This window comes from Rhea pennata, chromosome 23 (genome assembly GCF_028389875.1).
Source record: "Rhea pennata isolate bPtePen1 chromosome 23, bPtePen1.pri, whole genome shotgun sequence".
Classification (NCBI taxonomy): domain Eukaryota; kingdom Metazoa; phylum Chordata; class Aves; order Rheiformes; family Rheidae; genus Rhea; species Rhea pennata.
This window is the reverse complement of record NC_084685.1, coordinates 8,848,958-8,861,768: the sequence shown is the minus strand read 5'-3', so window position 1 is coordinate 8,861,768 and position 12,811 is coordinate 8,848,958. Positions and strand designations below refer to the sequence as shown.

The window sequence follows — 12,811 nt, the reverse complement described above, 5'->3', positions numbered from 1 at the left end:
TTCCCTTTCAGTGCTCACAAGAGGGAATTAGCAGTTGTTCGTTGTATTTGCAGGGGAAAAGAAAAGATGCTATTTAGTCTGCATGAGGCAAAATTAATACTGTGGCTTTTTTCTAATCTGGCCCCAGCATGGGACTAAGTAAAAGTGTTTGAGGAGAGAACAGAGCTGTTTACCTGCAGGAGTGGAGCTGCATTAGCTATGTAAATGTACACTGTGGGACAATGTCGTTTATATTCTTGGCAGGGATTGGCTCCTATCTTAAAGAGCTTTTAAATCTGTTGCAGATTAATAATGCAGCAGCTATTGAAATGCACTCTTGTTTCTAAGACTGTGGAGATGTGGTTTGTGCTATATTAGGGCCTCTGAAATAGGCCTTTCTGTGCCTGTCTGTTGCTGGTGAGCTCTGAGCTGCCTCACTGACGAGAGCGGGTTGGGACCCCAGAACAAGCCATCTTCTGGAACTAGAACATATGCTTGTGGGCCCTCTGCTTGCCACTCAGCAAGAACAGGACCTGGAAGAGTTGCATAGCAACTGATGGGACTTCTTTCCTAGTCTGGAAGAAGGGACCCTGGGGCGGAGTTGCCTGGGACAGTGCCAAGGGCATTCTCTGTTCGGGTGTTCATAATCAGTAATGGAGGGGGAATGGCTCGCTCTCGCCAGCGAGAGTAGCACCATGGTGCTAGGTGGCAGAACCGTGTGAGAGTTGATAGTTTTGTCTATCAGATTGTGTCTCATTCCATATGGGACTGTCATGCCATGTGGGGATCATCAAACCTGGTGGACAGGTTCTTGCTCACTGTCCTCTCAGTTCCTGTATCACTACTCTCCTGCCTCTGGGTCTGACAAGGGGTAAAGAGACCATTCTTGGAAACAACTGCTTGCGGGAACTCTGACAAGGCACTAAAGAGCCTTTTATCTGCTATGTAGCCTGCAGGTACTCCAGGTTCTAGTCCATCTTTTTGTGGCCCCCAGAGCTGCCAGGTGATGGCTGCACCATGGTCTGGTCTGCAGTTTGACCCTGCACATGTCTGTTGTGGACTTATCGTCTTCAAAGATTGCTCTAGCAGCCTTGAAACTGCTACTGTGGGTTAAAGATGGGAAAAGGGAGAGCTAGAATGATGTAGGGAGATGTCCTCGCTGATGGGAGGAACGGGCTGAGGGATGGATGCCCTGCATACTCAGGCAGGCTGTTCTTTGCAATGTGCAAATTATTTTGCTGGGTTCCTTGACATTCTCCCACTTTGCAGTCTTCAGCAGTGGAGTGCTGGCATCTGAGCCTTGTGCCAGCCTGAACACATGCTCCCTTGGAGTTTCCTCACTTCCCTAGAAGTTGCTTTGTGGCTTGCCATATGCTCTCCTTTTTTGTGGTTTGCATGTTGATGTCAATGGTGGCAAGGAGAGGCATCTGGAATGTATTAACAAGAGAGACTCCCTCCTGGATTAGCTTAAAAATGAGGTTTTGAACTCTAATTACACAGCTCTGTCTTCACCAGCCAGTGACCGCTGAGAGCAGCGTCTATTAACAAGCAAATTCAAATGCCCTGGAGATGAGCGCTAGGTACGTGGCCAGAGCTGGGACTGGGTCTCAGAACAGCTAAGGGTTAGCAAGCAGAAGGGAGCAGCAGCCCTGGAGAGTTTGAAGCTGAAGTTTACAGTTTGCTGGCAGGTGCTACTGAGGCTTGCAGCCTGGGCTGGTGCTGGTGCTCCCCAACATCTGCAGCATCAGCTGGGCCCTCTGAGTGGCTACTGAGTTTAGCAGGGAGGCTTGGTATAGCCCAGGGCACCCAGAGACGAGGAGGCTGCTGGGTTCAACCCCATCCAGTGCAGACTGCACCTGAGAGCCAGTTTCTCTCTGATAATGCTATAGGGTGCAGTGGGGTGGGGTGGGGTGGCTGGAACAGGACTTCCTTGTCTACCTCCAGCATGGTGCAGCTCTTACGTCTTGGTTCCCCGTCTTTTCTTACTACCACCCTTATGCCAGGTGAGGGTGCTGTGCGGGTGCTGGGCAGGAGCCATGGCTAGCCGGGGCTCCCCTTTCCAGGGTGACTTTGGGAAAACAGAGCTCTTTTGCATGCCTGTACCGAGTGTGGGGACAGCGGTGTGCCCTCCCTGACGGATGGCAGTCTCCTGAGGCTCCCCAGCGCCTCCTCTTCGCTGGAGGTACTGCCCTGTCTTGGGCCAGGACCTGGTGTCCCCCGCCCTGCAGAGCAGAGTGTGTGTCACTCCTGGTGACTGTGCCTCTCTGTTCCTGATCAGGGGCTTCACGAGCATTTCAGGGGCACGGGATGCGTAGCTCACAGGGTGCATTTAATGACATGGCCAGGGTTATCTGGTGCCAGTTCATACAAATCAGCAGGTGTGAATTATCTGTTTGTGGTCTGCTGTGTGTTCCTTTGGTCATTTAGGCTTTGTCAGCAGCTGGTTACACTAAACTCCTGAACTAACTGATTACACTAAACTCCTACACTAAACTAAAGCTGATTACACTTTACTCCTGTAAAGCACTTTGTAAGACAGAATTGACTTGCTCCCCATGTCCACCATCCTGTGGGCCTTGCAGACTTGCAGCACCTTGGGCACGATAGAAAAAATGAGCTTTCATTGGTATTCCTAATCTCAGTCCTGTTCCCAGGAAGGGAGGAACTGCATTGCATTTCTGAGTCGGTGCTCTTGTCCTTCCATGCTGTGCTCAGCTGGCTGGTTGTGTTCCTTCAGCATCCTCTGTGCCTGACTTCCCAGGGTAGTTGCCTGCAAGCACAAGAGGCAGGAACAGTCATCCCAGCGTGCTGTCAGGGCCCACTTCTCTGATCCTTCTGGAAACAGCTTGGAGGTGCTTATTGCAATGCATGCAAGTCCCATCCTGTCCTCGGGACAGCTGGGCAAACACCATATGGACCGTTAATGTTTGTAAGGGCATCGCCACGTCCCCGCCAGACATCCCCATTTCAGATACAGCATTTTGTTCAGTGGAGGGACACAGTGCGCACGCCTGGTTTTATGCTGTATGTATGCATACAGTGGAACAGAGTTTATAAAATTGGGCAGAATGGTGAATAATTTAAAGCTTGCCTTTTCAGAGTAGAGCCATTGTTAGGAGAATTTAAAATATTGATGGGAGACACTTTATAAAGCAGTTCACACTGTGAAAAGTCTGTGTGATTTTCTTTAATCCTCTTTAAATATGTTTGAGGCTAGTGCCTTCTTTTCTGGCATGTAAGATAGTATGAGTTTTGCTGTGCAGCAAGTTACAAGCTGAGTGTGATTTTTATTATTTTTATTTTTTTATTTTTACCTGATGACTTTGTTAACAGTCAGGTCTACTTGTTCAGTTTTTATTGGTCTGTCCTTAACGATACCTGTTACTTATATATCCTACTTACTGCTAATCAAAGTCCTTTTGAATTTTCTCAGTCCTCCTGGATAGGAGGAGAACCGGGACCAAGTAATGTTTGTTAGATTATGAAAAACGGGAGGCATTTCTGTGATATTTTATTGATGGAATCATACAAAACAGCAAGGAGCACTTAGATTACAGGAGCAAAATTTAAGCTGAAGCCAGCCTGCTGCTTAACAGGCTGTATCACTTGACATTTTGTAAGACATAGTTATGTGCACTCACTGAGACACCAAAGGCTTGTGGTGGGGATTAGCTTTGCTCTTTCTGTTCCCAGAGCGGGAAGCATGCACGTGTGCGTTTATGTGCATGGGTCAGTGTTCATTTGCAAGCCTGACAAAGGCTAACCTGTACCACTGGGAAGGTGCCACCTTCCTGGCTGCCTGACAGGGTGAAGACTTGAGGGTTTTTTGCAGCCCAGTGACTCACCTTTGTCCTAAAGGATGAGAACATTCCTCTTTTTTCCCATCTTGATAAAATGTTTCTTGTATATAAATATCATTCTCCCCACTACTCCCCAACAGCAAGTGCCGTATTATGGCCTGTACTCTCCCAAAAGTGGCTCTGTGGAAATAAAGTGTGATTTGCAAAGCTTAGAGAAAAATTGTGCAGAACAGGTGCAAATTTGTTCATACTAATTATTGGTCTTTGAACTACCAGAAGAGGTTGTAGGGCTTCCTGCCATTGCTGTTAGCATTTAGGTCTTTCGTATAGGGAAGGGAGTGTTCCTGACTCAAAGTTGCTGCTGACACTAGCAGTTTCATGTGCACTCTGTAATAAAGACTCACGTAAAGAAAGTGACAGCAAAATATGCATTGTGGAATTGCTATGCTAGAAGAATGATAGACCTCACCTTGTAGTACTTTGTCTTGTACTTGGCATTATGAATTTATAATTGAATTTCTTGCATTAGCAGCAAGAGTTTGTTAACATTTTCAACAAAGCAGAACTCTCCCAAACAACCAAAAGGGCTGCCATGTAGGAGGAGAGTGTTGACAAAACAAAGAGGTTTGGAAAGTACAAGGTGTTTGATAAGTTGCCATGTGTGCTATGGGAGTCACTGGTGTTATGAAAAGGTTTACCTGATGAATGCCTATGAAAATCCCTGTAGTTCAACCTTTTAATTTTGGTCTTTGAAAATGATCCAGACTTCTGCATTCATTTGTTCTGCAGCTTTATGATGCAGCCACCTGGGGAATTACTCCTGTTCTGCTTAGTCTGTTTGGAACAGTAATAACCTTTTTATCTCACTTCACGCTGCTGGAGTGAACTTGTTCCACTCTCTCCACATATGGACAATTGGATATCCTCTTAAAGGTCAACCCTGGGACCAGTGTGTTTACTTGGAGAATAACTTTTAAAAATGCCAAATAGTATTTAGCAAAATTGAAATGAGGAGGAAGCAATGTATAAGGGGTGCGAGTTCATGCAAATGCACAGATGCATACAGTGCTCCCTGCCTTACTTCTGCTCTTCATGTGTCTTGGGCTGCTGTTCAGATCCTTTTCTGCTCTTTCAGTAGAAACTGAAAGGACTTAGAATCAAGGAGCAAATCATTGTGAATAAAACATCAGGAGAACATTTTTCTTCAGCAGAGATGAATGAGCTAAGTAAAAAATAAAATTTCACAGGTACTTAAGTTTACTTTCCAGGAACTTGTTTCTCTCCACAGGAGTTTGTCTGGGATAGTTAGGGTCTAGCAAATGTCCTGATTTTGATGGAGAAGCAGGAAGCTAGAACCAGCTAATTTTCCCATGCAGTTTCCCCTGTGCCTGCTGCAGACAAGCTGTTAGCTTGGTGCTGCCAGCCCTTCGGCCAGGTAATGGAAGGAGGTGGAGATACTCTTACCCTGACCTGCCAAACCCTCCTCTGCACCAGAGGCCAGACATAAGTGAGCCAATTGAACAAGCATTGCAGTGGTCCTGTAAACTACAGAATATTTCCACTCTTTTTTAGACAAGAAGACTGAGTATTAAAGGTGAAACCACTTGCAAAGAGCCACTTGGCAAACAAGTGTCACAGAGCCTGCCTAAGTTATAACTCTGAGTTGCAGAGCAGTGGCACTGACAGGACATATAGTTGGACAGGAGCAAAGCAGGGCAGGGAGAAGGAGACATCAAGGACTTTGGAACTGGAATTTGAGTTACTGTTTCTGCTGCAGGAAGCACACCCCAGCCAGGAGCAGGCTTACAGACAGAATCCAGAAAAGGGGATTTCTTTCAAGCAGCTAGTGTATGTGGGTAAGTCGGTCAATACTGACTCTTTAATGTGTTCTTACCTCTCTTGCTTAACAGAGTGATATAGGGAGCATCATTCCACGTACCAGATTCTGGACTTCCACAATGGACAGGCTGATGAATGGTGAGGTCAGGCTTGAGAGCCCAAGAATCACAGGACCTGGTTAAAATGCCCATGCTGGCCAACTATGTGAAACTTTTATGCTGTTCACCATTCCCTCCTCATCCGAAGAGGAGATTTTCTGCTGATCTTACTGGGATAGTTTGTTGTGCTTCCGCAGGAGAGGTGTGCAGGCTTTACTAATGATTGCCGTATTGATTCACTAGGATATCAGTTTTTCTCATTAATCCAGAGCAGAACAGGGGTCTCTAATAGCAGCATTTATTAATGTACCAGCTATAGGTTTTATCTTCCCTGCTAAAATATTTAGTGTCTTCCATGAGTAGTGTGCCTTGCAGCAAAGGGGCTGGCACTGTAGCACATCCCAAGCAGTGCCTTCCTCCCTGCTCTTGCTGAGCTTGTGATGAACGTGTTGGCTATGGGCAAATCTTCATGTCTGAACTCTTATTGCCTTGCTCTGGGGAGTCTGGGAGGATGTCATATCCTTGGCCTAGCTCCTAGGATGCTGCAGACAGTTTGACAGGTCCATCTGGCTTTTTGCTCCTACAGGAGGCAGAAACTTTGGAAGTGCTACTGAGATGTTGCATACAGCAGAAGTATCCAGTACAGGCCATACCACTACCTGTGTGTTGCAAGACTTACACATGAGTGCAGCTGAGATACTTGAAGGTATGGAAAGGTGGTCAGAGAAAGACAAGATGTGGAAGAGTTGGATGAGTCTGGGAAAGTAGGAATCAGTGCAGCAGAACAGAGCAGAAAAACCCTTCTCTTCTCTGCTGTGACAAGCAGCAAAGGCTTCACCTTCAGCCAGAGAGCCTGAGGATGGCAAACTGTCTGCTTTTATACTAGAGAAGTCAATTTGTTTTGAGCCAAACCTGGTTAAAATGAGAATAGTTGGCAAGTGCATCTTGCATAGTGAGATGAACCAAATAGGAGCACAAATGCCAGGGAGGAAGATTCAGCATGAAGCATGTGCTAACTAGAAATAAACAGCCAGCTTCTCTGGGCCACAGCCTGTGTGTTCAGCAGTGTGTAGGACGGTCAGCTCTCCTATCTTCCCAGTTGCCTTAGAGGGCAAACAGGATGGTGTGTGGGAGAGCCTGTGCTAGGGGACTGTAGGAGGTTGGAGAAGGCTTAGTGTGTCATACAAGCCCTGCTGCTCAAAGACTGTATTTCACGTTTTCCAGAAATTATTAGTAGCAGGTACAGACTACTGAAGCATTGGCCAGTGCTCTGACCTCTCCACAGCGCCACAGATGGAGGGTGCAATGACTCTACACAGTGTTTTTTGCTTGGTTTTGGTCAGAGCATTACTAGGTGCCCACAGGTTACAAAGGGGCACCACCTCTTCCTGTTGGAGGATCACCAGCCTGGAGTTTGCCCAGTTTCTGTTCCTCAAAGAGTGTGAACTGGAATCCACAAAAGATGCATGCAGTTCAACTATCTAAAGTATTAAAGTTTTTACTGTGGTAGCATAGGCCAGAAGTAGAAAGAAAGTAACCATAACTGAACGTGTTCATGTTGAAGTGGGACTGACAGCTGAGATGGATGTAAGGATAGAGATGGTACTCCTTCTACCTTGATATCCTTGTCGCACTTTCTATTTTGGCTGTTCAGAACCTTTGAGCACTGGGAACTGAAACCACCTCTAGATTTGGGATGTGTCCTCTTCTATAACCGTTAGCTGTGAAAACCGATCCCCTCTGCCCAAAGCTCTCCATCTGGTCAGCTGTGTTTGAATCTGAATTGAGGTGCTCTCCAAATAATGGCTTGTTCTGCCTGGGCTTGTGCATGTCTGGAGTGGTCCTCGTTCCAGTCTTGCTGGAGCCAATGTCAGATTTGTTCCTGATTTACCAGCAGTGCAGTTCAAAGTAACTGCACTGTGTAATGGTGCTCTCTGCTAGCTCTACCAGGGATTTTTAGGATCTCCTTTCTCTCGCTCTGCTAGGCTGCTCTTCACAGGTTTCAGATACTAGAATGGGAACTCTGCAAACAAGTAAAATATTAAGATGTCACAGGCAGACCTCACTTCTTTCCTTTCTTCCAAATATATTAAAAGCACACAATTGATTTCTGTCTATTTTATCAGAGCTTGAATTATGGGGTTTGGACTTCCTAGTGCTCAGCTTTCAAGCAAAACAGTAGCTATGATAAGTATCTTAAACTGAAGGGAACAATATGTCTGAATGAGGAGATTTTCAGGTTTATTCTCTAAATCCTGGGTATTCCTGTGCATTTTGTGCATGGCAGGCCTCCGTGTTTTCTCTCCTACCTGATTATACCTTTATATTGAAGAAAAGATAAAGGCAAGGTGATTAAGGTTAGATACATTTAGGTTTATGATTTGATTTTCAAGCATGTTGAGAATTATCTTTTTTTTTTTTTTTTTTTTTTCCTTTCCTCCTAGAAGTGTTGGTGCTCTGACCTCTCTTCTTGCTCCAGTTGTCGGTGGCCTCTGGTACCCAGAGCAACAAGCATGCTGCACAGCTGGGGCAGCTTAGGCACAGCCACTAGGCTGGGCAGAGGGGCCTTACAACCAAGAGTTAATTTTCCCCAGGTCTTCTCTTCCCTCTTTTAAGCTGAAGTGCTCCCAGCATGTGCCATGTGCATGCTGCCATTTCTACAAGCCGCTCTCAATGCAACGTAGGCTGGGGAGCATGCGATGGCACCTATGTGTCTGCAAGGCTCGGGGCTGCCCCAGCCCCCTCAGCTCTTTGCTCTGCAAGCATCGGTGGAGAGGGGCTGCGTGGGGTGGTTTGTGTGCTAGTGCGGGCCACGGGGAGGGCTCGGCAGAGGGGTGCGTGGTGATGTGCTGCTTCTCTCTGCTTTTTCAGCTCCAACTCCTGTCACTGGCATCCGCACTGATAAAATTGAACAGAAGAGCATTTCCTTGTCATGGCAGGAGCCAGGCTTTCCAGCCACCAATAACACTGAATATGAAATCAAGTACTATGAAAAGGTAGATCCTTTTTCTATATTTTCGGTTTTACCTTAACTCCCAAAGAGAAGTTCCCTGCTGCTTCCCTTGTAAGCCAGCCAGACTGGTCACTTGTAGAGCAGTTGTTACTGATGTTTCTGCTTCTGTTTGCAGTGAACCACTTGCTTTTATGTATTTGGTAGTGGAAAATGGATGTATGTGTGTGTGCGCATGCATGGACTGTGGAACGGAAGATTTTTTTGGCACCTGTAAGTAACAGGAGCACTTCAAATGAGTGCCAATGAAATCTTTTCCTCTTGAAGAGTGTTATGTAATTTGCTTGTATAGGTTTTAGGAAATCCATATTATTTTTAGAGTTTATTTTAATTAGCATTTTTTCTTTCTCTCCTTTGTGGAGCAAGATTTTATCCACATTTGGAGTCCTAATGTTTACATTACCCTGAGTGAAAGAGTAAAGCTGCTAATTTTTATTCAGCAATTGCATTGGATGACTTTTCTCAAGGATATTAGAAACTTCAGGTATGGGTGCTTGCCATTAACCAGCTGGGCAGGATCGACTAAACCATGCAGTACTTCTGGATCTGTGATGAGGTGACAATATATTTCTATCCTGTTCTCTGAGAAATTATTGGGCATTATGGACCTCATTGGTTTAGGACTGAATGCCACCAAACCTGGGACTTCAGTAATTTGTGAGTGATCTTCCACACTGGGGGGATACAAGCAAACATTTTTGACAGTCTCTTAATTTAAAAAATAGCTGTTATTTGACAGACGCTGTGGGTTGAGAATTTTAGAAGAAATACCAGTGGGCAGAGAGCAGGAAAGATATTCTAAATCAAAATAAATGCAGTTTATGACACAGTTCTGCAAATTACCTTATCTGCGTGTGCTCAGGCTCGTTATGAAACTGATTACGTGTCAAGCAAACGGTGCAGGTGACATGTTGACGTTCTGTATTTAGAAACAAGCCACCTTGAAGCTGATTCATGTTAATATGATCCTCAATATCTGATAGATTTGAAGGGAGGAATCTGTGGGTGAGGGCAAATGCTGAAGCATAATACAGTAATTCCTTTGGAAATGGGCTGCAGCAACAAGAATCACAGTGTACGTGAAGTAACAAAACATCCTGCTGCCCTAAGCTTGGATAGGGAACTTAAACTATGACTTAACGATTATTCACTGAAATGAGGCTCTTGATGCTGACATGAAAATCAACTTAGTTCCTAATCTTTGCTTTTAAAGCCGTACTTTCACCATGGAGATTCAAGGGGAAAAGCATATCAAATAGAAAATACATTTCACAGTGACATCTCCAGCTCTGGGAGAAGCATAATGAACTGCTTTTGAGTTGTCGCATTAATGCCAGAAAGCAGGACTCGCAAAACTTGTCAAGGCTGATCATCGAACGTAATGACTGTTCAGTGTGCACGAGTGCGAGAAGCCGGGAGAGACTGACGTTAAATCAGTGACATATGGCCCTGCTGTATTAACCCGGGGAGCTACCCACTCCGGTAGTGGGTACTTGGCCTGAGATAACCTGTTTGTGGGACTTGGATGAAACCAGACCAATCTTGTTGCTTCTTGCCAAAGAATTTGTTTCTAAGTATCTTTTTTTTTTTTAACCTCCTGTAATATATACACAGAATACAAGTTTTTTTCTTCAGTACAGAGTTTTCATCAATACAGCCTGGCAGAGGCAGAGCACAGCCTTTCTTTATGATGTTCAGCAATTGCTGCACGAAAGGATCTGGCTGTCTCTCTCTCTCTTAGTCAAAAACAGAATTCTGTAGGCAGCTGGACAAGTGAACGAAATTCCAGGGAATACAACTGATAGCAAATGCACCTGCCAACTTTGATTACTCAGTGTGTGCTAATATGCATTTATTTAGTCTCAGGAGAGAGTCCCTGCTGACGCTCAGAGCAGCTTCTGTCCCCGGAGGCATCCCGCCCTGTGTTTCACGGCTGTTTTGTGCGCTCTCCAGCAGGGCTTCTCTTTTCACATGTGCCGGTGAAGTGTAGTGAGTTTAATAAAATCTCCCCATAGCTTCCCTCCTTTATTAAACAACCCAAGCCAGAGTGTTTGCAAACATTCAGTGTGGCACCTTCTCCTGAGCCATGGCAGGCACAATTAACTGGTGAAGCTGCTTTCCCTGCTGCATGCAAGGAGCATGCAGCTCTTTACCTGCTGAGAGCATCTGACTGTTCTTGGCATGCTGAGGGTAGGAGGAATTGTGTGAAGCTCCAGGCCAGTGGAAGTAAGAAATTGCTAATATCTTTATATGCTTGATAGATAGACAATATCCCATTGTGCAGAGATAGCGCTAACACTGCGATACAGCATTCTTTCCAGGAGAGTCTCTGCAAGTGTGCAGTGAGGGGATTGCTGTCAGCGTGCGTGTGAGTGTGCCTGTGTCCATGCCTCGTCCTCTGCGGGACGGAGTGTGCCGGTCGGGTCGTGTGCCGTGCTGCCGGTGGAGCAGCCGTTGTGAGTGGTGCCTGTGGGGATCGTGTGCTGTGCAGTATACTCCAGCAGCGCAGCAGAGGCAGCCCACTGTGCCAGCAGGTAAGTGTCAGTGTGTGGGGCAGCATGAGGGGGATGCAACGGAAGGAGAGGAGCCCTGCTGTGTGGTACAGCTGCTCCCCATCACCCTTTCCTCAGCCTATCTTCATAATGCATCATCTGGTCCATCTGCCATTTCATGTGACCTTTCGGTGTAATTTCTGTTAATGAGACATCTAGTAAATGTGCCCTTTTTATTGAAGGCTTCATGTTTAGGTAGACTGTCCTGATGGGAACTAGAGGCAAAGGGAAGATACAGCTGCGCTCTGCCTGTTCTGTGGCACAGCTGTCAGTCCAGTTAGATCTCTGGTATTTCATTATTTCACAGGATCAAAGAGATCAGAGTTACTCAACTGTGAAAACCACATCAACAGCTGTGACGGTCAATAACCTGAAGCCTGGCACCCTCTATATTTTCCAAATCCGGACATCATCTTCACAGGACTACGGAAATGACAGCCCTAGTATTGAAGTGGAAACCTTAGGAGAGTGTAAGTGTTAACAAAACTGCTTATATCTGCTTTATGCATGCAGAAGCAGATACTAGATGCTTTCAGCTGAGTCGTGGGGACACACCTTGCTCGCTGTTCCTGCCTGAAACTCTGTTGGTTTTGTGGAGCAGTATCTGTTCTCAATTCTGTCCTTCCCCTTTGAGTGAGAGTGGTTTTGCTGTTCAGGATCTAAGAGCAGGTGCTTCCTAGGGACTTATTTTTGACTACATATTCCTTTTCTGTTTTAACAAGATTGCTAATGCTGGCCTGCCTGTCTGGGAGATTTCTACCCATATTCTTCTCAGTACAGCATCAGTGAGGGCAGTGTGGATTGCTGGCTCATCAGCTTTGCTCGTGCTCTAGTATGGAGAGAGGATGTGGTCTCCGTGTTTTCTATGGAGATTGCCTAAGAAACTGCTTAGTAGAGCCAGAGTGACTGTGGTTTTGCTTTACATTGGTGTGATGTTGATACAGAACAGATCTTGCCACGTGCATGTCGTGAGGCCATCAGATAGATATTGAAAGGGAATGTCTGTCAGTCACTGCCAACAGAACTACAGAAGGCACGTTCCTTGCTCTTCGGTCTGCTAAGCCGTGCAGCCTCCAAACAGTGCTTCAGGGAAAGGGTTAGCTGGCTGCATAGTCTGCAGCAGAGAAGACAAAGATCAACTTGGGAATTCAGCTGGCCTTGAATGAACATCCCAGATATGTGGTGACTATTTTGAACCCCCCTATACATCCTGGTTCATAAGGCGGTTAGTTTGTTAGATACTCTGCTCAATAAGGTCAGCCAACATCAGTATCACTTGCTGGGGCTTTTACTTTTCACAGTTTCCATTCATAACTATAGTCCAGAAGCATCTTATTTCACTGACTAAAAGAGGGCTTGGAGAGATCATAGGGTTTCGTTTAATAACCCACCCTGACTGGAAATGAAAGCCCTGAGATGGCTGGCTCAGTACGACTCTCACAGATTGTGTTTAACAGGGCTTTAAATTGCATCCATTTACCACACAGAAGACATTTTCAGAATGAATTGAATCCAATAAAAATTTTATATAGA

The 12,811-nt window shown here is 45.7% G+C and overlaps 1 protein-coding gene across 1 annotated transcript in view; it reads left to right on the top strand.

Annotated features, from left to right (window-relative positions):
• The window catches only part of EPHA10 (EPH receptor A10), a 60,475-nt gene that overhangs the window by 32,068 nt on the left and 15,596 nt on the right, over nt 1-12,811 (top strand). The window contains exons 6-7 of the mRNA XM_062594280.1: nt 8,588-8,712; nt 11,586-11,748. Coding sequence (XP_062450264.1) covers nt 8,588-8,712; nt 11,586-11,748 — 288 coding nt within the window. The remainder of the gene's footprint in view (nt 1-8,587; nt 8,713-11,585; nt 11,749-12,811) is intronic.